The 20,870-nt window shown below is 53.7% G+C and overlaps 6 protein-coding genes across 6 annotated transcripts; 3 read left to right on the forward strand and 3 right to left on the reverse strand.

Annotated features, from left to right (window-relative positions):
• Positions 1–268: 268 nt before the first annotated feature.
• Positions 269–1,958, reverse strand: BU26DRAFT_515836 (RNA-binding domain-containing protein). Its single transcript, XM_033828177.1, has 6 exons — positions 1,611–1,958; positions 1,490–1,562; positions 1,186–1,292; positions 936–1,057; positions 861–884; positions 269–810 (listed from the first exon to the last, which is right to left on the reverse strand). The coding sequence occupies exons 1-6, from the start codon at positions 1,628–1,630 to the stop codon at positions 680–682; spliced, it is 477 nt and encodes a 158-aa protein (XP_033688489.1). The 5' UTR covers positions 1,631–1,958; the 3' UTR covers positions 269–679.
• Positions 1,959–3,251: 1,293 nt separating this feature from the next.
• Positions 3,252–5,758, forward strand: BU26DRAFT_477744 (uncharacterized protein; the record flags this gene model as incomplete). The annotated part of the gene is made up of 5 exons (XM_033825618.1): positions 3,252–3,572; positions 3,627–4,013; positions 4,070–4,139; positions 4,196–5,250; positions 5,405–5,758. Exons 1-5 carry the CDS (start codon positions 3,510–3,512, stop codon positions 5,756–5,758), a joined length of 1,929 nt encoding a protein of 642 aa, XP_033688490.1. The 5' UTR covers positions 3,252–3,509.
• Positions 5,759–5,864: 106 nt separating this feature from the next.
• BU26DRAFT_515840 (pyrophosphatase-domain-containing protein) lies at positions 5,865–7,472 on the forward strand. The gene is made up of 4 exons (XM_033828178.1): positions 5,865–6,401; positions 6,463–6,582; positions 6,631–7,058; positions 7,108–7,472. The coding sequence occupies exons 1-4, from the start codon at positions 6,177–6,179 to the stop codon at positions 7,247–7,249; spliced, it is 915 nt and encodes a 304-aa protein (XP_033688491.1). The 5' UTR covers positions 5,865–6,176; the 3' UTR covers positions 7,250–7,472.
• Positions 7,473–7,497: 25 nt separating this feature from the next.
• On the reverse strand, positions 7,498–7,846 carry BU26DRAFT_420131 (uncharacterized protein; the record flags this gene model as incomplete). Its single annotated transcript, XM_033823344.1, has 2 exons — positions 7,498–7,613; positions 7,666–7,846. 2 exons carry the CDS (start codon positions 7,844–7,846, stop codon positions 7,498–7,500), a joined length of 297 nt encoding a protein of 98 aa, XP_033688492.1.
• Positions 7,847–8,126: 280 nt separating this feature from the next.
• Positions 8,127–9,765, forward strand: BU26DRAFT_515842 (Sec20-domain-containing protein). Its single transcript, XM_033828179.1, has 2 exons — positions 8,127–8,490; positions 8,550–9,765. The coding sequence occupies exons 1-2, from the start codon at positions 8,147–8,149 to the stop codon at positions 9,550–9,552; spliced, it is 1,347 nt and encodes a 448-aa protein (XP_033688493.1). The 5' UTR covers positions 8,127–8,146; the 3' UTR covers positions 9,553–9,765.
• An 8,983-nt stretch (positions 9,766–18,748) lies between these two features.
• On the reverse strand, positions 18,749–20,762 carry BU26DRAFT_450338 (uncharacterized protein). Its single transcript, XM_033824739.1, has 2 exons — positions 20,009–20,762; positions 18,749–19,956 (listed from the first exon to the last, which is right to left on the reverse strand). Exons 1-2 carry the CDS (start codon positions 20,553–20,555, stop codon positions 18,911–18,913), a joined length of 1,593 nt encoding a protein of 530 aa, XP_033688494.1. The 5' UTR covers positions 20,556–20,762; the 3' UTR covers positions 18,749–18,910.
• Between the last annotated feature and the right edge of the window lie 108 nt (positions 20,763–20,870).

Consider the following 20,870-nt stretch of genomic DNA (forward strand, 5'->3'; position numbering starts at 1 on the left):
TTCTTGTTATCCGTGCTCTGCAGCTCGACGCGCCGGGGGTTGGACGACAAGTGCCATATTGCGCCTATGTCGGCGGATATTGCTTTGGTCTATGCGAGTGTGGGGGAGGATTAGCCGAGTCGACAAAAAGCGTGTGCAGATCTTACCCGCTTGGGAATCACACGCACTTCGCCTTGGTTGTGTGGAGGATTGAGGTGGATGCCTGAACTTAACATAATGGGTGAGGTGTAAATTTGCGATTGTGGTTCAAGAATTTGGAAGAGGCGGGGCCAATGATGGTGACATTTGCATGGACATTGCTATGCCTTACGTCCTTCCATGTGTTTACGTGACAGGGAAACGGGAGATGAATTTTTGTAATGAGTGATGAAGGAACTTGACCAAGCACAAACGCAGGTACCGTGGTAGCAGTACGCCCTGAATCAAAGATAGGGGTATCAATCCTCTCATCAGTTACCAACCCAAGTTGCAATCTTCAATCCGACCTGCCAGAAGAATCGTAGAAGCTCATTGAGTCGCCAGCGCCAATTAAAGTCCGATAGAGTATGAAGACAAAGTCTAGAAGAGTCCGAGCAATCACCAAGCGTGTATGCAGAGCCGAGAGTGAATCATGTCCCGTGCATATCCGTCAATGGTCGACGGTTGAGATGGACCCTTGGTGAGTGCTGGCAGAAGACGTCTACCACTGGCCGCCGCCGCCTTGTTGTCCTCCTTCCTGCCCTCCGTATCCCTGGCCATAGCCGCCTCGCGGTGGATATCCGCCGCCTTGTTGTGGTGCGCCCCAAGAGGCACCACCGCCGCCGCCGTAGCCTTTGGTGTCGTTAGACGTTGTTAGAAAGCCAGTGGACTTGGGAGCTTACCGCCACCGCCACGTCCTCCATAACCTGTCAAAGCGAATTAGCGTGGGGCAAGGTTGACATGTGCTTGATTCTTACCTGACTGGCCGCCGTAACCTCCACGGTACTGACCGTAGCCTCCGCCACCGCCGCCGCCTCGGGGGGCACCGCCTCCGGAACGATCAGAAGCTTTGTCCACGCGGATCGTGCGTCCATCGAACCTGCGGCAAATTAGATGAATTCCATCGCTTAGACGAGTGCGGTTGAGGGATGAAAGGACGGAGAGTCTGTTATAGGCGTGTAGAAGTGTTGGGGGAGGAGCGCTATAGGCGGATAGGAAGCTACCCACTCGACGTTGTTCATGTTCTGCATGGCGGCGTCGGCTTCGGATTCTTGCGCAAATCGAACAAAGCCGAACCCGCGGCTGCGGCCGGTATCGCGATCCTTCACGACGACCTGCTGCAGTGTTAGCGTGGTGAAAATTTCCGCAACGGATCGTTGTCAGCCTTGTCCGACCGTCCTTCCTCCTCAATCAGGGTGGATGTTACAGCGACCAGCTTCGATCACCGACTGTGCTGTCTCTTCGCAGTCGCTTGACGGGGGATGGCCCTCGGAGCGAACAGTGTGCAGAGTTGCGATGGGGGTTCACTCACGGCTTCCTCGACCTGGCCAAACTCCTCGAACTTCTGGCGCAGAGTGGCGTCATCGGTATGCCAGGCAAGGCCACTACTCTCGGTCAGTGCTGCAGCTGAGGCGAATGGTCTGGTGACTTACCCAATGAAGAGTTTCGACATGGTGTTGATCGAACGGAGCACTGAACGGTCTCAATTCACGCACTCGCACAGAAAGAAAACGCGCGACACAAAGAGCCTCGTAACATGACTTCAGAACAGCGGGAGCGGGAAGCGCCCTGGGAGAGCAGACAGGATTGTGCAATGAAGCCGTTCGGGCCCCATGAGGTGTGCGACAAGGAGCAAGGTGACGGAACGAACATTTGATCTCAGGGCCGGGAGACGATTGCACAGGCGGCGCAGGTGAGTGTTGTGTGTTGTGTGTAGGGCGGAGGAGAAGGATGTGCGTAACAAGGGAGGCGTGGTCGTGCAGCCGGGCTGGATAGTGAAGCGTCGATGGTTGGAGATGGCGGGGCAAACGAAGGATGTGAGCAGAAAATACCCCTCCGACCAGATAAAGAGCGCTAGCTGTATCGGACACTCACGCAATCGCTGGGATAGCAGGGGATCCGGGGTAATAAAAGACGGCAGCCGGGTCGAGGGCGCTGAGGGCCTTTATCGATTGCGCGTCCCGAGAGGAGTGAATATAAAAGGCAAGCAGCACACGGGTCTCAGAGGGCGGCCGGGGGGCGAGAACAGCGGCCTTTTTGTACAGTTTGCGGCGACCGCAGTAGAGGGCCGGCGCCTGGTGATGGACAATGGGCATATGCTGAGTGCGTCCACACACACATTAGCACCTGGTTTTGTTTAGTGTCGTCCCGTGCCAGCCCTCTCATGCTGGCCGTCTGCAGCCCATCGCTAGCCCACGGCCGCACAGGCCCAATGGCAGGCCGCTGGGCGCTCCAACAGGCTCGGCTCTCCGTGCCTTATGCAAAAGCAGACTGCTCGAATTCATGATAGGTGCGCGCGACGAGCGCTCACAGACCACGTTCCCGCCGTGCGCCGGGGCCCGTCACTGAATCATGCCCGATTCGACGAGCAGCACGCTCCGTGGGCGCGCATGAGGCGCGTCCGAGCGGGCGCCTGCAAAAGAAAAGATATTGCCGCGAATATTGGGCGGGCGGCGGGCGGGCATTGGACGTCGACGACGGTTTAAAGTGCTTATCGACGTTCCTATCGCAGCGCGCAAACCTTGCAAGTGTGGAGCCGTTTGACCATCGGCGGCGGTGGCTCGTGCACTGCTGCCGGGGCAGGCGCACAACATCCGGCCTGGAGTATACCTCTGGCCGCAATGCTACATACAAGACGGCCGGCGCGGATGATGCTGCTCTGCGATGCACCGCGCCGGACACTCAAATCCACGCACACAGGCATTGCGTGCGGCTCCTTGAATCTGCTCCGCGTGCCGTGTGTAGCAGAGCTGCATCATGCCCCGTTCTACTGACAATTATGGCTCGGCCAATCACGCGCCCGCGTCGACGCCTCCTCCATCAGAAGTCACCGCCGCGAGAGCTGCCCGCCAGAGTTAGTGAGATGCGTGACGCTCATGGATACGGACGGCCAGTTCCACAGACTAGCCACTGTCCAAACTATGGCTCAACGTGAGGGACGGCCGCCTCAGCTGCTGCCAGACGCGCCTGCCCAGAGCACTCTGTGATGGCAGGCCCACGCCCGGCGCCGCTTCCCCCCCAAGCCAGCGTCGAACCCTCGCCCTCCACTACGCGCTTATCACACTGTGATATTTCCCCTCCTTCATCCGCATGTCCACGGGTGCAACGGGCCCGCTCCAACCGTTCCACAGCGCCAATCTCCTGCGCAAACCGACGCCTCCACTGTCAAGGCTCTGACCGGCTCTGGCCAGGTCAATGCTGTACGACGTCCCCTTGAGTCGACGGGCATCCAAGGTACGGTGAAGCAGTTCTGGACTCCGGATCCTTCGACGGGACGGCTCGCTCTGTCAGCCTGCGTTTGCCGCCCATAACGGCCTCCTCTTAAGCCTGGCATGGACATTCAGCGGTGGCTAGACCAAACTGTGCTCCCAGAGCGGCCGGCCAGCCCTCCCGTGGTGCGGATTGAGGCCCCAATCGCCCTCCCCAAGAAACCGGAGCAGGCACACAAGAAAAAGCGCAGACGGAGGCATAGCACGTCGGATAGCTCGCTTCTCGAAGTCCCTCCGCCGCGCAAGAAGACGCCCCCAATCACACGCGAGGCCGATATCGACCAAAGCGCCGACGACAGCGCATACAGTGATGCATCCCACCCCACCAGTCGATCGGGAAGCAGCACGTCCAGCCTATACGCACGCAAGCCTCGACGCAAGACACGTCCCGAGCGCTACGAGCCCACGCTGAAGGATGTTAAGGGGCGGGGGAGGCATATCCACCGGCATCGGAAGGGCGAATCAAAGAAGACGCAGCGCAAACCAAGGCGCAGAAAAGTGGACAAACCTGGCAGCGGTATCGTCCAGAGCTTTTACGCCAAGAATGTCCCCAGGGATCGACTGACTGTGAGGACTTCTACGATACGACTAGCTTGCTGCCGGTGTGCTGATGATTGGTGCAGTTGAGGCCGCGAGAGAAGCTGGGTATATTCAGCAAGGGTAGGGCGTCGTCGCCAGTAAAGGGCCGTGGCCGTAAGCCTCCCTGTGCAGCGCCCCGCATTCCTCGGCCCATAACTGATTCGCTGTAGTGCCCGACCTGGTCTTTTCAGAGATGAAGTTTCTGCAGAAGAATAAAAACCAACCGGAAACCGAGCCCAAGTCCGGGTTGTCGAAGAAGAAACGCAAGAAGGATCAGGCGCACGCAAAAGAAGGGGAGATTTCTGCATACTTTACCTCTGTACGACCAGCGCTAGCAGAGAAAGATGTGAATATCCAAGCGAAGGAGGGCTCACGCCGGAAGGGCTTGCGAGGAGCGGATCGCCGGGAGCCGGAACGGTCTTCAGTGGTCGATAACGCCATCCCAACTGTCGAGTTGCCGGATAAAGCATCGTACTTGGGCTTCGGATCGAGAGGGCCGCGCCATGAGAGCCAAAGTTACATTTCGTGGTCTGAGTCCATCCGGGCGCCCAGTGGGACGCCCGCAGGACAGCGAGCGGGATCTACTGTCAACGTCGGTCAGCTGGACTTAGCACATGGCGGAAGAGAGCGGGGGAACACTGAAGGTGGACAGGCGTTGCACCCACGGCCGGCCCGTCCCACTGTGACCGGTCCCATAACCGAGGGCAGTGGTGGTCGATTTCAAGTTTCCTCGTTGGCTCCAGCAAATGATAGGGTCTCCCGGTCACACTCGCTTCCTCAGCACACCTCCTCACCACGGCGCGTGAACCTCGTCGATCGAGCCGCAAAGCGTCGTCCGACACTCGAGAGCGCCGCCTCCCCTTCGTCGATGCCACCATTCATACCAATTCGTGCGGATGTAAGGCGTGAACAGCGTGGGCCTGCTCAGACGGCAAGTGCTTCAGGGTTAAGGCATAGTTCTCTTTCTAGTGGAGACCCGACTCTTGCTCATAAGGGGGACTGTCCACATAGTGAGGCTAGGTGTGCTTTGGCGGACGATGATCCCCAGACTTCGTCCAGTCTGGGCAGGATTTTGAAGGACTGCAACACGGCCTTCGACGAAAGGCGGCGGGCGGCAGTGTCGTATGGAACGAATGCCGTGCGAGCAGAGGTGTCTGAGATTCCTATCCAAGAGAGAACGAGGACTGACCGCAGACCCTATCCTACAATTCGGAGAATGCCAACGGTAGGTAAGACGCGGTCCATACACCAGCATGGCTCAGGTTCTTCCTCCTGTAAGCCCTTACTGAGGGCCTTCAACGGAAAGAAAGCCTGGAAACTGCTGGTGTATCAAATCTTCCAATCCTTCGCTTCTAGATATTCGCTAATGCTGTCCGAAGGTGCGCTTCTCCGGGGTTGAGATATGCAACCCGCGTTTGTCGAACTTCTCTGGCCGGAGCATCTATGAACAGCAGGAACAGAGGCAATACGTCACTCAGCAGCCTAGTAATGATGATTATAACATTCTACAAGAGCCATATCCAACGGACGGTGAAGCCCTTGAAGGAGAGGAAGAGGACTTTGACGGTGATGAATGGGAGGCTTTACCGGAGGCAGCATCATACGGAGAACTGGAACCATCAGTCGGAGAGTTGATGGAGCAGTACGGCATTAACGATGGCCAGGAGAGCATTGAGCAGCGGAACAGCGTCGTCGCGAATAGCGGATTCTGGCGTCCTCATAAGCTGTACTGAGAGTTTTAAATAGGAGAGTCCGTGCGCACCTGGGCAACCTGCCACGCCCGCCAACGCAAATCCACGTGATAGCCCGGTCGTGCGCGGTACCTAGTGAATCCATCCTCGGCTCTCGATGCTCGCTCCGCAGAGGAACCCGCTGCCGGCCGTTGTCTAGCCGCTTTAGCGTTGTATTATTCTCTGTATGAACTCCCGACAACCTCTGTTGCGGCTCAATTCGGCCAGAAAACGTGTTTTGGCCCGCCGACCGCATTGCTCCTTTTCGCCGCCTGTCCCGACGGTGACGTTCGTCACACTGGCTAATCACCACCGACCCTCCGCGCCTGCCAGCCCCACCAAGCCCGCTTGCGTCAACAAAATCCATTCTCGAACACAGCTGCTGGCAGGACACTTACACTCCACACCACCGTCGACCGCAATGGCTTCTCTACCCGTTTCCGAGAAAGGCTTCCACTCCAAGGCCCCGAGCCAGTACACTGCGAGGAAGATTGGGGCGCCCAACACTCTCGAGCACCGCATCTACATCGAGAAGGATGGCGTGCCTCTGTCGCCCTTCCACGACATCCCTCTATATGCCAATGAGCAGCAGACCATCCTCAACATGGTTGTCGAAGTGCCGCGCTGGACCAATGCGAAGATGGAGGTTCGTGCCCCTCCTTAGTCTTCCCCCGCCTAAAGACTTTGTCGCTGACGCTTCGCCCCAGATCTCCAAGGAGGAGACACTTAATCCCATCAAGCAGGACACCAAGAAGGGCAAGCTCCGCTACGTGAGGAACTGCTTCCCGCACAAGGGCTACCTTTGGAACTACGGCGCCTTCCCTCAGGTGCGTGCGACCACCCGATATCGGACAACGCACTGATTTGTTTTGCAGACTTGGGAAGACCCCAATGTCGTCCACCCGGAGACCAAGGCCAAGGGCGACAACGACCCATTGGACGTCTGCGAGATTGGCGAGCTGGTGGCCAAGCCCGGTGAGGTCATCCAGGTCAAGGTCCTCGGCGTCATGGCCCTGCTTGATGAGGAGGAGACTGACTGGAAGATCATGGTCATCAACGTGAACGATCCCTTGGCGCCCAAGCTCAATGACATCGAGGATGTCGAGCGTCACCTGCCAGGTCTGCTGAGGGCTACCAACGAGTGGTTCCGTATCTACAAGATCCCGGATGGCAAGCCCGAGAACCAGTTTGCCTTCTCCGGCGAGTGCAAGAACAAGAAGTACGCCATGGACATTGTCCGCGAGTGCGCCGAGGCCTGGGAGCGCCTCATCACCGGCAAGACTCCCAGGGGCGAGGTCTCTACGTAAGCTTGGCTCTCCTTTGGTCCGATGGCTTCTGCTAACGTACTTCAGCGTCAACGTCACAGTCCCGTACTCGCAAGACCGCACCGACGCGAATCAGTTCAACATCCCGCCGGGCGAGAACCAGGCTCCTGCGCCGATCGACCCTAGCATCGACAAGTGGTTCTTCATTTCGGGAGCCCCCTCCAATTAGGAATCGGACGACTACACGGCGATACTGGGCTTGGTTATAGAGTGCGAGAAGGGTAAAATACACCTTGAAGAAACTGAGATCTGGTGATGGATCGAGTTTTGGGGTGAAAAGCATGGAGGATTCGTAGACCACAAACATTCCATAGCCTTTGAAAGCTTTCTGGACGCTCAGTACAATGCCGTGACTCCAGGTGATGCAACCAGCTGCCGATATACACATATCTTTACACTCTTTGTATCGCATGTTCCTCAGTTGCCCGTCAGTTCCTCCTTCCTGGCCAGCAACCGCGAGTGTCGGTCCACCTCTTCCATGACTTCGGTTATGCGCATCTTATCTAGGTCAAGGTTCATCTCCTTTCCGTCCTCTAGATTCCAATTAGCCTAGCTCAGTCCGCGTAGCGAATGGTGTTCGCCTACTGAACTTCACGCCTAATGTTGAGGGTTCTTTGCTCGTTCTTGGCAGCATCTGTGTCTCCACCTTCATCCCATCCGCTCGCGCATTTGGTGGTATCAGGGAGAGGAAGAGTCGCGCGGGTTTTGAGCGGGGTGAGAAGGGGTTGAATTTGACGCGGACGTCCGTCAGGAATCGAGTTATCATTTTGAAGCGGGAGAAAGGAAGGTGTGCAAAGCAGAGACAAAGGAGGCACAGAGGTTATCTGTTGTTTGTTAGCACAGCCGTAAGTACATCAATGCAGAATGGAAACATACAAGATAGCTCCTCGTCCGGAATTGGAGCAATTGGACGCTCCGTGCTGCGTCCATCTCAATCCTCAGATTCAGGACCTACATGGCCCGTGCGCCCGCCGCGGAAGAACACTAAGGCCGCCCGCCGCACTTACCTCCGTCCTCCGTCATCGCTGCTGCTCCGAACAACCTGGCCGCATTCCGAACCTCCACCATGCCCCCTCTCCCCTCCGCCACCCATGCCCTAACAAACCGCCTGAACGCCCTCTCCGAATCGAACAAAGCAATCCTCCAGCTCATCCAACGCTTAGCGAAATTAGACTTCCAGCCCGGATCGCAGCCGCTGAACGACGAGGAGGGCGATGTCCGAATAGAACTTTCTGCGGAGATACACGAGAGCTTGAAGCAAATCGAGGAGGAGCTTGAGTTGCTAAGGCAGGAAGTTGAGGACGTTGTTCAGGGTATCGGAACAACTGCGAGACGGAGAGATAGTACGAGGGAGAGTGAGAGATCACGACTTGCGGTGCTACTAGCAAGGTTGACAGAGGATTTAAGATCGTAAGGTTCCTCAAGCTAGAGTCATAACATTATAAGGAGCTAACTATGCGAATCTGCAGCTCCCGGAGTCAATACCGCAAAGCCCAACTTACCGCCAAACACAACGCCGATCGCGCCAAACTCAAAGAACGCGAACTTCTCTTCTCGAGCCTACAATCCGGTTCTTCTACCCCATCGTCTACCCACCGTCGTAGAAATAATCCCCAACTCCCTGAAGGCGAGATCGTCACACAGGTATCGTCGGATGTGACAGCGGCCCTTCGGAGAACACACCAGTTGATGCAAAGCGAGCTTTCGCGTTCAAGATTCGCACAAGAAACGCTCGAGCAGTCTACCGCTGCCCTCGCAGACCTTGGAGAGAAGTACTCGGATCTGAATACTCTGCTTGCGAGCAGCAAGACTTTGGTCACAACACTTTTCAAGAGCACCAAGAGTGACACGTGGTATCTTGAGACTACCTTCTACATACTCATCACAACAGTCATCTGGCTGATCTTCCGCCGCTGGTTCTACGGACCACTTTCGTGGTTTATCATTTGGCCCCTCAAGGTCCTTTTCCGCGTCCTATTCGCTATCGTCGGCATCTCCTCTAGCGCAACCGCGAAATCAAGCGTCGCCGCACCATCACAACCCTCAACAAGCCTCATCGTCAAACCTAGCGCGACAGGCGAGATACCCAAACGCCCGATCGGCAATAACAAACCGCACTACGTACGTGTCGGAGGCGGCGGCAGGGGCTACATGCAAGATCCTAGCCCACCGCAATCACTATCACAACAAGTCGGACAAATGGCGGAACAAAATCAACAGCAGCAGAATGTAGAGGAGCATCCTCAGTTGAGGGAGCAGAATCAGCAGGGTGAGAACAACGGGCCAGTGGTCAGAGGTGACGGCACCGTGCTGCAGGAATCAGATCGCCCGCGGAATCCGAAGAAACGGATCTGGGAAGAGAATGTAGAGAGTGCGAAGTTTGAGGAGAAGCAGAGGGAAGCGGAGCAGGAGCTGCTGCAGTCACAGGCAGAAGCGGAGGGAAAGGTGCGTAGGAAGAGGGATGAGCTGTGAGTCTCCTTCCGGGTGAGGCAGCGCTATGTCTATAGCTATATCCTATGAGTCCATGATTATCAAGTTCGTGCATGTGCTTTAAAGTTCATTATTCTCTTTTTTTGCTCTAGAGTTGATAGCCTTCAGACTCCGCGGGCACACTTCTGCTTTTAGCACTTACTTTTTTTATTGCTCTCCTCCGCTTTCCCTGCTAAGCCCACGTTTTTCATCTTATGCTAAACCGCCTGCTTTGGCCTATAAAAAAACCCACTTCCTACACCTAGCTTGCTTTTCTTTTCTTTTCCCCACACACTTCTTGTCTGCATATCTGCGGCTCTAAAAAGCAGAATCATACGCGCACATGTCCTAGGGACTAAAAAGCGCGCATGCTTCGCCAGATGTCTCCGAGACTAAAATGCGTTCTTCGGAGCTCTGATGGGGAAGTCCGGCTTCGGCTCGGAAATCAATAACATCCCTCTCATGCGAGCCTCTGTGGGAACTTGAATTGGGTCTTAGAAGAATACATGGACTGGTCGGCTTCCTGGGCGCTGGGTGCGTTGAGGGACGCTAGGGGGAGAAAGACCCTAAGGCTGTTCCTCAAGTCCGTATAAAGGCCCTCGCTTCCTGCTCCTGGCTCGGTTTTTCTTTCCTTCACGCTTCTCCCGTCCAGCTGCGACTTCTAAAATGAGAAATGGGTGCAAGCATGTCGTGGAGACCAAAAACAAGCTATCTTCCCAAAATGTCCCGGGGACTAAAATCCGCGGATGTGCCAACTATGCTGGAGTCTGGCTTCCGCCCGAAAAACGATGGAGATAGTCAAGATGTGGATCTTTGTGTTGCGGATAAAAAATATGAAGAAGTAGTGCATGGTATTGGTGGTGCGAGGTGTGGTGAAGGGGAGGACTTCGAGCGGAGTGACGCATAGGGGGAGGGGATCGTTGCGGAATGGATCAGAGGAGAGGGGAGGAGTGAAGGGATGGTATTTAAACTCTCCTCCGGCTACGAACACCCTGCTTTCCTCAGTCGCTCTCCCTCTCCCCGTAGTCGCGGGTCTAGAAAATCTGCTAAAAACAAGCAATGTCCTTGGGACTACAAAACCACAAAAAAACGCCACATGCTGCTTCCGCTGGTCGTCCAAAGCCATGTCGTCCCACTGGTATGCGGCTTGTCTTCCTTCCGAAACTCGTCTAGTTCAACGTCAGGCGGGATTCCACCCTCTCGTCACTATGAAGGTCTTCAGACGAACAAACGAGTTCACTAGTCGCGTCGATGTCTCGTGTCGTCGAAGACTGCCGAGGGCTCGACGTATAAATACCTTCCTCCGTCCTCTCTTCTCTCTTACTTTCCACTGTCAGTTTCACAGTTTGCGGCCTCTAAAAACATGGAGAAACAGGTACGATGTTCTCGGGATCACGATTCAGCCGTCGTATTCTTCCATGGACTATTTCTAGCAATCCTCGAAAACCGTCGAAGAACACAATATCTCTGGATCAGCCTTGCGCGGCGGCTTCCGAAAGAGTATGCAAATGGTTCCACGTAGGAGTACCCGCCCGAAGTCTCCTAAAGAGGGATGCGGGGGGGTTCACGCCGGTTGTTTCCTTGGGCGGGGTTCGGATGGAGAAAGCACCGAGGGAGACGCATGCTTCGCGGAGTACGAGAAAGGCAGCCCCGAGAATCGTATGAGTATTTTGCTTCCTCTGAAAGGGGCAAGGCTGGACTTCGTGGAGGCGTGCGTGCTCGGAACTTCGAAGGTCAAGGCGTAGAAAATGCTATGTGGATCTGGGAGCCCGAGCTAAAGAATACGAGAGCAATGGTGTATGCGGAGATATTGGACTGGAAGACTGAATGGGAGCGAGCTTATGTGTAGTTCGCTAAGCGGCGAAAAAGGCTCGCAGCGAGGTTTATGCTGCAGGGGGTTGACTTCGGGCTCGACACGCCTGCGGACGATGAGCGGCACTTGAACCCCCTTCGTTCGGGTATATAAATACCTTCATTTCTCTCGGTGATTCTTCTCTTCACACTCCTCCTCAGGGCTCGGTCTGACTCAAATATGCATCGCAGCCGCTATGACTGGGCGGTTGCTCGAAAATAATGCGCAAAAGCAGCTCATGGGTTCTCTCCTCTATTTTCTCCAAATTCCCAGAAGAAGATCGCCATGGCAAGATCTTTTTCGTCCAAAATACACACGGGGACCGTGGATGAGATGGCTGGGCCTTCGTCGCTGACCTCTTCGGCGGCCATAAAAGCCCCTAACTCAGCGATATGGTTCACCCACGAAATGAAGGGTTGTGCTAGGGAAGCGAAAGTCAAGCTGGACGACAAATATGGCGGGCTTGGGGCCGGATTGTCCGCTTCACAAAGATCACGAACGAAGAGCCTGCTTGCTCAGGAAGTCAAGTCGCCATGAATAATGGGTTCTTAAAACTTGCAAAGAAACGTTGCTGTCCGATTCAATGTGGAGAGCTTGTTCCGTTTCTCCAAGCATAGCGGCGCAGGGCTAGCATCGGTCCCTCTTCTCTCCAAAGGTGCGCACAGTACATCGAATGGAGTCTGTAGTTCTGCGCGGCACTTCCAAGACACCACCTTTGAACCACCATATCCGGGCTCTGCGCTGCGTCTCAATACCTCATCCGCAAAAGCTCTATGGGGATTTGGAAGAGCGAGTGTTGAAAAAGAAGCTGCAATCGATCTATGTGGCTGGCCCGCCCAGAATCCTTTCTGCGCTGCATATATGAGAAGAGTCGTGTTCTCATCCTTCGACGGATCCAAGTTCACTTTCTGCACAAACCTGGCCGTTTCTTGCGGAAGTCTGCCCCTTACCAAAACGGCAGTACAAGAAACAAAATGGCTCCGGTGGACGTATAAATGGATCCATTCGACACCATTCTTTTTTCTCCACTTCTCCGTCTCACGGAAATCTGGACGTCTAAAATCTGACGGAAACGTATGATGTCTGGAGACTCTGGACTTCAAAGTTTCACAGCGGTGGAGCTATGGCTCGCCCGGCAAAAGTGCGTAGAGACTCTGAATTCTTCCTAAAGTGGGCCTGGTTAGAGCTCCCCAAGTTCTGCAGAATGCTTCCGTCGTGGCATCTGTGAACTGTTGACTTCAAAAGCGCAACTGGTCGAAGGCATGCTGGAGTGGTGCAAGAGAGTGCGATATGAACTCAAATCCCTCTCATGTGGACTGTCTGCGCCGGTGTCGAGCACTTCCGCAATCTGTGTGGCTATTCCGAATAGCTGCAAAGAATACAAAGCGGATCAATCTATACAACATTCGTGGCGCAAAACTCACAGAGCCGTTGACTTGAAAGGGAATTCATTAGGTCGAATGGATCGTCTGCTAAAGACTCCAATCCAAACATGAATGTCCTCTCCTGGGAGAGTCATGCGGTTCAATAAACAACGTCAACGCAGCTTTATTTGTGGAGCTGCTGAGCTGGACTTCGAAAAGTCGTGTATGAAATCCTGATGCTAGAGCGCTGGGACTGCGGTTTGGAAGATGGCAATATGTGTGAACTGGAAGGATGTATCGACTGGAAGAATGTATCGACTGCAAGGATGTGTAGACTCACAAACAACCTTAGAGAAGGGATATGGTGGCGTCCTGGGTCTCTGCGTCTTCGGGTTCAAACAACCGCGCGAAGATAAGGACTGACTTCCCGAGCGGGAGCCGAACAGTACCCTCATGTCGGTAGACTGACTGTGATGATCTTAAACCGCCGGCGAAGAAATCCATGCGGTACTCTGGGGCGATATTCTGGAAAGGCATGCCTCTTTTACCGAACCGTGAACTTTAAATATTTTTCGAGTGCTGGCCATGGCTGGCTCCGGAAAGGCTCCAAGATAAGGATGATGCTCCACTTGCGACGATACCCTGCGAAATTGACAATGCCACTCTCTGATGGAAAGCCTGAGTGGTGAAAGAAAACATCATGGAAATGTGTGCGGTGTCCACAAGTCACGATGGTAAGCATGTACGCAGCCGAAAACAAGCACCTTGGGTATCTTATACACACTATGGTCCTCTTTCGGGCATTAAACCTCGCCTGAAATGCGGTTCATAACCGTCCTGGCCTCACTCTCCTATTCGCTTACGTCATCGACGTTATCTTCAACATCCATCATCATTAACATCATCAACTTCATTGTTGTCTGGAATGGCGTTTCACTTCTCGTGCTATGGTTATGCCGGAAGGCAAACATATTTCATCCTCAGTGCTTTTTGGAGGCCAGACCAATGTTGTAAGTCCAAGGGACTTCCCCAGCGGCCGTGTGGCATGTGCCCAGCCTTTCTGGTTCGGAGAAGTAGGTGATTGAGCGTGAGGAAGAGGATGGAAAGTGAAGAACGAAGGCTTATATAGACGAGTGGAGAGCCAGAGGCTGAGTTGTTGTGGATTGGGGAATAGCTACCAGTGATTGAACTGGAGCCTACTTTCAGTGGAGGGATTGATGTTGATCTACGTCGGGTCGTTGATACGCTATAATCTCGTCGCTTCTCAAAGATATGAGAAACCGCGCCGATGGTTTCGTATCGAGTTGGGGTCCAGAACACAAGCTGAGGCAAGGCTCTGAGCTTCCCATGACTTTGACAGCTCATGAGAATCATCTAGCGTACGCAGAACCCCATCCATTTCGAGATTGTGCGCTTTAGTAGCGCTCTTCGGGCTTTCGGTGCTAGTCAATGAAGACTGGTAGCTTTGAGAAGGAGGCCGAGCTTCCAAGCATGACTTTATCGTATTCTCATTTTAGACTGGACCTCCCATCCTCTCATGGACGAGAAATGGCAGTGCGCCAGGCACGAACATTTGTTCATCTTCTGGTCCCTTTCAAGGCACCGCCGCATGGGTTGTCGCCAGGCTCTTTTTGGCAAAGCACATCGATTGGCTCATTAACGGTTTTAGTCGAAATGCCACCGTGAGTGCGTGGAGAAGAACTGTCTGAAGCGAGTGGACGAGATACTTATAGAATTCTTGGAGACGGCGAAGCTAACAATGCCATTAGACACTACCGCGAGAGGATCCCGGAAGCTACGGAACGGGGATGCATCTGCGTACTTCGATGGTTGAGCATGGAATAACGCTGGACGCTTCATCTCTTCGGGTAGTCCCATGGACACTCCGACAACCAACATGTAGACCAGCCCTCGCATTTCATTTCGGACATCTTTAATAGGCAAAAAAAATTGCAAGTCTGCTTCCATGAGCTTCTTCAAGTGCTTTTTGGTATAGGGCATAATCCTGCTGCGGGATGGTGTTTAGTCCATATGCTAAGACTGCCAATTCTGAGAGAATAAAGGTCGGCCAAGGCAACGGGAAGTGGCTTGTATGGACGTGGGATACGAGAAACCAAGAGCGAGGAGGCCTGATTCCGGCCATAGAGGAGCTGGACTCGGACTTTTGGAAAAAGCGGGTTGTTTCCCCAGTCTGAGAGCGGGAAGAGAAACAATCCACATGAAAGAATGTGATGATGACTTTACGTCTTCCCCTATTTGTGCGTTGGTAATCCGCATCTACTCCGCTCTGGGCATGAATGACTTGGATGTGGATTCTGATCAGAGTCTCGCATCGCAAAGTCAGCATAAAATACGCAGTTCCATGACCAAAGATATCATAGGGAACAGCGCCATCAATTTATCTCCCTTGGTCTTCGGTGGAACTCATGAGGTGAGAGAGGTGACATCTTTAGTAAGAGAGACCCGACATTGATGTGAAAGAGGCAACGCAGCAGGAGAGTCTAGGGGACTTGAAGTACGGGATCAGGCGATCAAGCGATCTCGAAATGCGGAATCAGCGGTATTGATAGCGAGTTGATTTTAGCAAGGTTAGCGCCAAGGACCGGTAAGGGAAGTGGAAAACGCGTTCGTGCCATCATCAGCATCATCAAGTTTCCTCCCCAATCTTTCTGCTGCGCCATTCCTCGGTATCCAAGTCACTGTCGGTAACACGGTTCCAGGCGCTATCCTTGCCGAGCTTGCCTTTGAGAGGTTCGATGTGCAACTGTGACCTTCCCCATAGGAAATCCCTCTCTCTGCTTGTCGCCCTCGCCGGCTCTCTTTCGTCGATTTCCTTCGCGCCGCGCAACCGAGGAACATGGGTTGCTCGCCCCATCTCTTTTCGGACACTACACCATGCATCGTGACGACCTTCGATTTTAGCGTCCTCGAACGTAGCGATAGAGTGTAAAGAGAGGAGTTAGAAGAGTAAAACCAGGGGGATTTATACTTCCATTGCGGGCTGCTGGAAGAGCGCCACCAACCGTGGCAGTCATTCGTGAACCAAGCTGATTGGAAAGCGATGATGCTCATCGTCACGAACTAGCGGCCTCTTTATGATGCTTTTGGGTCATAAACAGGTTAGACGCGAGAGTTGGTGGAACTGGACATACGGAATTGAATTTTTTCATGGAGCGACACCATGAACTCTTCGGCGTATCGTTTTATTGCAAATCGTGGTAAGCTGACAACAATGAATTTAGTGCAGTCAAGCCGCCGATGGTGTGCTTGTGAGGGAAAGGAGCTTGAACCGAAGGGAAGACGGGTCTTTATACTTGCTCAAGACCGCCTCGGCGGGGCTGCCACGCTGTCAGCTATTACCAAAGGTCATGGTGGGAAAAAAGTAAGGCTCGCCATCGCAATCCGTTCTCCTTCTTTCCTTCTGCACGCAGAGCCCGGGGGCGAACTTGGCTTCCTCGCTAGAATTAGGGTCGCAAGTACTATGACATTTAGAAGGCGATAGGAGGACACTGACCATCGGTGGTCCTATTGAGCATTTTTGGAGAACGACACCTTAGCAATTCAAGTGTGCTTTTTCCAGGCAACACCATCGACTTGTCCCAATCACCTTTTTTAGCGAGAGGGAGCTGTTGACTTGCGATGTAGATATCGAGAGCAGTGCGGCGGGAAGTATTTATACTGCCACAAGATTGCCAACTCGTTAGGAAATCATCTCAAAACCGTCAGCCGTGAAAAGAGCATGAATACTCAAGTGTATTGCTCGCCATCACTGACTCCTTCGCCGGTTCCCCGTGCCCTCGCTCAAGCACTGATCCCCGGAACCCATCGTGAATATGCCTATGGGTCTATCGATGCGCTTTCAGAGTGCAGCAGAGGCAGACGCAGCCATATTGTCATTGAAGCTCCTCTTTTGGAGAAAGGGCATGACGGCGGCGAATTCTCCACCGCTCATCATGCACTTAAAACCAATTGTTTTAGACCTTGTGAGTAGGCGCGCGCGAAGAGCGTGAGGTAGGAGAAGGGGAATAGAAGGTATTTTGCGGGAGGGCGAGCAGGCACTGTAGTGCCATATAATCGTCCTTCTGGGGGAACGCTGTCAGTGGAACACGGATGTTGCTCACCATCAACACCCATCTGCTCTCCATCTGCCCCCTAGGGTAGCTACGGCTTCGAACCCTCGCATTGAGTTGTGGGTTAGCTTCTTTTAGACGATGAGTACAGCGCAACAGACGTACTACTCTTGCACTGTAGAATTTAGAGACAGACAACATGTAGCTACCGGACATCCATTTGTGGCGTCCATGGCTGTGTCTCGTGTGCGATTTTAGTGAGCTCCTGGGAGCCACTGAGCGTGAGGAGTGGAAACTAAAAGTAGCGCGCGAAGAGGTTATATATACTGGAAGAAGCTAGCGCTTGCGCGATCCTTTGACGTAGTCAGCGCTCAGGAAAGAAGCACGTCTGCATCTGATCGGAAATTGGTGCTTGGTTCTCCCTCCCCAGACACCCGACATACGCAATCCCTCAGGACATGCTCCGACAAATACATGCGGCTTGGTCATGCTGTCTTAACAGGCGTCATCACAGGAGCGCACCAGCCATTCTCGTTCTCGGTTGCTGTTTTCAAGAACCACACCATCATTGTGTCGGAGCGGAGGTTTTCCGACATCAGAACCCTGGCGTTCGGCCTATGGCATTTTAGTTCGGCCGATTTCCTTCCGAAAGTGTGAAGCAGAGAACGAGGAGGGAAGGGAGGAAGGTATTTATACGCCCCCTCATGCTCTAGCGATATCCTCTGACGCAGTCCGTGTTCCGAAAAGCAGTGTCGAACTGTCGTGCTCACCATCATCGGACGAACGCTCTCCACCGTTTCTAAATGTTTCTCTAGCCAGCCCAAGACGGTTTTGCGCAAGACACATTTTGAAGAAGTAGAGGTGCGTTGGCCATCATTCGTCGGCTTGATTCATTTTGGTGGACTGCGCTATGAGAATAGGGGTGGTGCTCTGCGCCAGGCCCATATACGGCTTACTTTTTGTTGGTGTGAGAAGAGTCGCTGTGCGTGAAGGGAAAGGATAGGAGCAGAGGAAAGGTAGGTATTTATGCCTATTACAAGGAGCCTGGCCTCGCTGGATCTGGTGATGCGTTAGCATAGATTGAGAAGAGTCGCGAGACGGTGTGGTGTGGTGCTCACCATCACCATCAGTGCACGTGTATTCCCTGGAATGTTCCCCCGACTCCGCACATGCGCCCAGAACACTCCTCCTCCCAGCCAAACCACGCATGCTGATCACTTGATTACTCGAAGCAAGCAAGCGGACACAGACATCTTAATGCCGCCTCGGACTTTTAACAACGCACGCCGTGGAGCAATGTTCTCTTTGATTTTAGACAGCCGCATAGCTCCGCCTCCTACCCGCTTTTAGTAAAAGGCACCTGTTGTGTGAGAAGAGAAAGAGAAACATTTGCAGGAGAGATAGAGGTATTTATACCCACAACAACAGTGATAGCCTAGTCAACAAAGCACAAGAATTATCACAGAAAAGACATCATGCTCATCACCACTCATACTAACCCATCTTCATCCCTTTGCCTCTGCTCTTCCTATTTATTACCGTACCTGCACCGCTCCCTCCCTCCCTGCAGCACCCATCAATCTCTGGCCTTAGTCTTTCTGGTACACACTGCGGCGGACAGACATCCAGTGCCCGCCTGTGCAGTTTTAGACGCAACACCATGTTTTTGATTGCCTCGTTTTGGCGGCCCATTAGCCGCCAACTCTTCGATTTTAGTGGAAGCCACTATGCGTGAGTAGAGAAAGAAGAAAGAGTATGACGGAGGACAGAGGGTGCTTATATAGATGAAGACTGGCGGAGAGGGATGAGATGACGGTGGTGACTCGGACGGGTGACGAAAGATGGAAAATGGGAGATATTGAACACCAACGATGTGGGACAAAACATTATGAAGTAAGATGCCCGGAACAGGGCTGGTATCAATATTAACTAACGCCGTTTAATGCTAGATGTGATCAAATACTCCCGTTTCCCGCATGCATGCATACATACCGATCAAAATGCCGCCCGATATCTCGCTCTTTCCCACAACACGCCTATCGCTACAGCGGACTCTTTCCGTCTCTTTCTATTCGTCACTGATCCTCGTCATCACCTTCCACATCTTCGTCCCCCTCCGGCTCCTCATCACTCTCTACTCTCACCTCATCATCCACCTCTTCATTCAACAGAGCGCCCAATTCCCCACTCTCTCTAATCGCCTCCTCGGCCACTCCCACGCTCACACCGCCCAGATCCTCCATCACTAGCAAGACTGTCAGTTCCGGCACAAGCACAGCCTGTAAGAACACGGCGAACCCCGACCGCCCTACGACTGGGTCTGCAGCAGAGACTTCGCGTATTGTATCTGAGAGATCAGAAGTGATGGTTTCCATCATAAGGCGTTTCCCGCGGGGTCCGTAGTAGCCGGTGGAAGTCGGCGAGTCCTGGAAGAGCTCACGCTCGAGCTCGGAGGCGGATTTGTCTTTTCGGCGAGAGGGGAGGGCTGCTGCTTTCCCGGAGACGAGTTTATCGGCGTGTATGCGTCTATACTGGCTTTCTTTTTCGTTGCGTAATATCTCGACTAGTGCTGGATGGAATTTCGCTATCCTTCTCGGCAGATATTGCCAGTCTATAGGGGGGAAGCCCTTCGCTCTATACTCTGCCTGCGCGCTTTTTATCTTGTGCTCCTTGCAGAATTTGGTTTGGTTCCTGACCGTCCTGTCCTTGCCTATCCAGAATTGCGACGAGAAATCTGGGTCCACAGGCTCCTGACAGAGTGCGCATTTGGAGTCTAGGTCGTCCTCTGGGAGGTCGGCGACGTACTCTTCTAGTGCTCGCAGTGAGTCGCGTGGAGTGGCGGGATCTGAGCCGGGCATTGAGGAGAGCGGTGTGCTTGTGCCGGAGGCGTTGGGGTCGAGGTTCGGTTCTGAACGTTGTATGTACGAGCCGAGCGAGGCAAGGAGATTTGGCCGCGGAGCTTTCGCTGGCGAGGAAGGTAGTTTCCGGGTTTCGCTTTTGGTGTCCTGGGGATCGAGGGTTCTCGTTATTTCTGCTAGCTGTCTGTCCAGCAGAGAATCCGAATCGTCATCTTCGTCCTTGACACCCGGCTTTTGCCACACATTGCTATATGTGACAGCATCTAGATGGTATTAGCTGTTCGGCGCTACCATTCCGGGAGCTAGTATGCCTACCTTTCGCGCTACGTCCTCCATACGCTCTTTTCTTCCCCACGGGAGCGGGCGCATGGAGATTCTTGGTATACGCGGTTCTTGGCGCAGGCTTATGCCTCTTCGAAGCACTCTGATAAGCCATGCCAAAATCATACGGATCTTGCGCCTTTCTCTTCTCTGCAGACGAGCTCGGACTCGCCTTCCTATTCTCCTTCTCTTCCTCGGCATGTACTCTCGCTTTATGCGCCCTACCCTTCTCGAAAGACCCCGTCCGCGGCAACTGTATCCTTTTCGATTTGCCACCCTTTCTAGAGGCTGTATTCCCTGGCTTTGAGGTCTGCGTGGGCCGGTCAAGCTTCGAGCTCGCTGCTTGCTGTGACGTCGGACTCGGTGCAGGTGGGGGTTGCGCTTCGTCGTCCGAGGAAATGGGATCCGCGTTCAACTCCTCCTCAGTCCATTCCTCCCTCACAATTGTTCTACTCTCTTCCTCGTGGTCGTCTGAACTCGCATGGGCTTTCCCATTCACCCTCGTCAAGAGGGGACGCGTCTTCCTGCTCAACAGCGGCATGCTTTTCCCCGGTTATCGCAAGTACCATTCAGAAAACAGGTCTGAGGAAAGAAAATACACGCATAAGCTGATCTTTGCCGGAGGGAGAGCCCAATTGTTCGTGGATTCGAGGCGATGGATGCGCGACTCGACACTGATGATGCGCGCCTTCCCGAACGCGACGCTAAACTGCGTCCGTGCGTACGGGTACCTGCCTCACACCCGGGTACCTACCCAGGTTCTTATCGCAAGGTAAGTCTATAAGATATAATTATTTCGTCTTCCTATATATATAAGACAGCAAGTGACCCACAGTCACTCTCACGATCACAAACC

Source organism: Trematosphaeria pertusa, assembly GCF_010094035.1.
Source record: "Trematosphaeria pertusa strain CBS 122368 unplaced genomic scaffold BU26scaffold_3, whole genome shotgun sequence".
Lineage (NCBI taxonomy): Eukaryota > Fungi > Ascomycota > Dothideomycetes > Pleosporales > Trematosphaeriaceae > Trematosphaeria > Trematosphaeria pertusa.

Coding starts and splice junctions, on each gene's coding strand:
- BU26DRAFT_515836 (XM_033828177.1), bottom strand. CDS start 1,630: ATGTCGAAACTCTTCATTGG. Junction 1,293..1,489: donor TTGGCCAGGTCGAGGAAGCC/GTGAGTGAACCC, acceptor ACACTGCAGCAG/GTCGTCGTGAAGGATCGCGA. Junction 885..935: donor AGGTTACGGCGGCCAGTCAG/GTAAGAATCAAG, acceptor TCGCTTTGACAG/GTTATGGAGGACGTGGCGGT.
- BU26DRAFT_515840 (XM_033828178.1), top strand. CDS start 6,177: ATGGCTTCTCTACCCGTTTCCGAGAAAGGCTTCCACTCCAAGGCCCCG. Junction 6,402..6,462: donor GGACCAATGCGAAGATGGAG/GTTCGTGCCCCT, acceptor GCTTCGCCCCAG/ATCTCCAAGGAGGAGACACT. Junction 6,583..6,630: donor ACTACGGCGCCTTCCCTCAG/GTGCGTGCGACC, acceptor TTTGTTTTGCAG/ACTTGGGAAGACCCCAATGT.
- BU26DRAFT_515842 (XM_033828179.1), top strand. CDS start 8,147: ATGCCCCCTCTCCCCTCCGCCACCCATGCCCTAACAAACCGCCTGAAC. Junction 8,491..8,549: donor TTGACAGAGGATTTAAGATC/GTAAGGTTCCTC, acceptor GCGAATCTGCAG/CTCCCGGAGTCAATACCGCA.
- BU26DRAFT_450338 (XM_033824739.1), bottom strand. CDS start 20,555: ATGCCGCTGTTGAGCAGGAAGACGCGTCCCCTCTTGACGAGGGTGAAT. Junction 19,957..20,008: donor TGGAGGACGTAGCGCGAAAG/GTAGGCATACTA, acceptor AATACCATCTAG/ATGCTGTCACATATAGCAAT.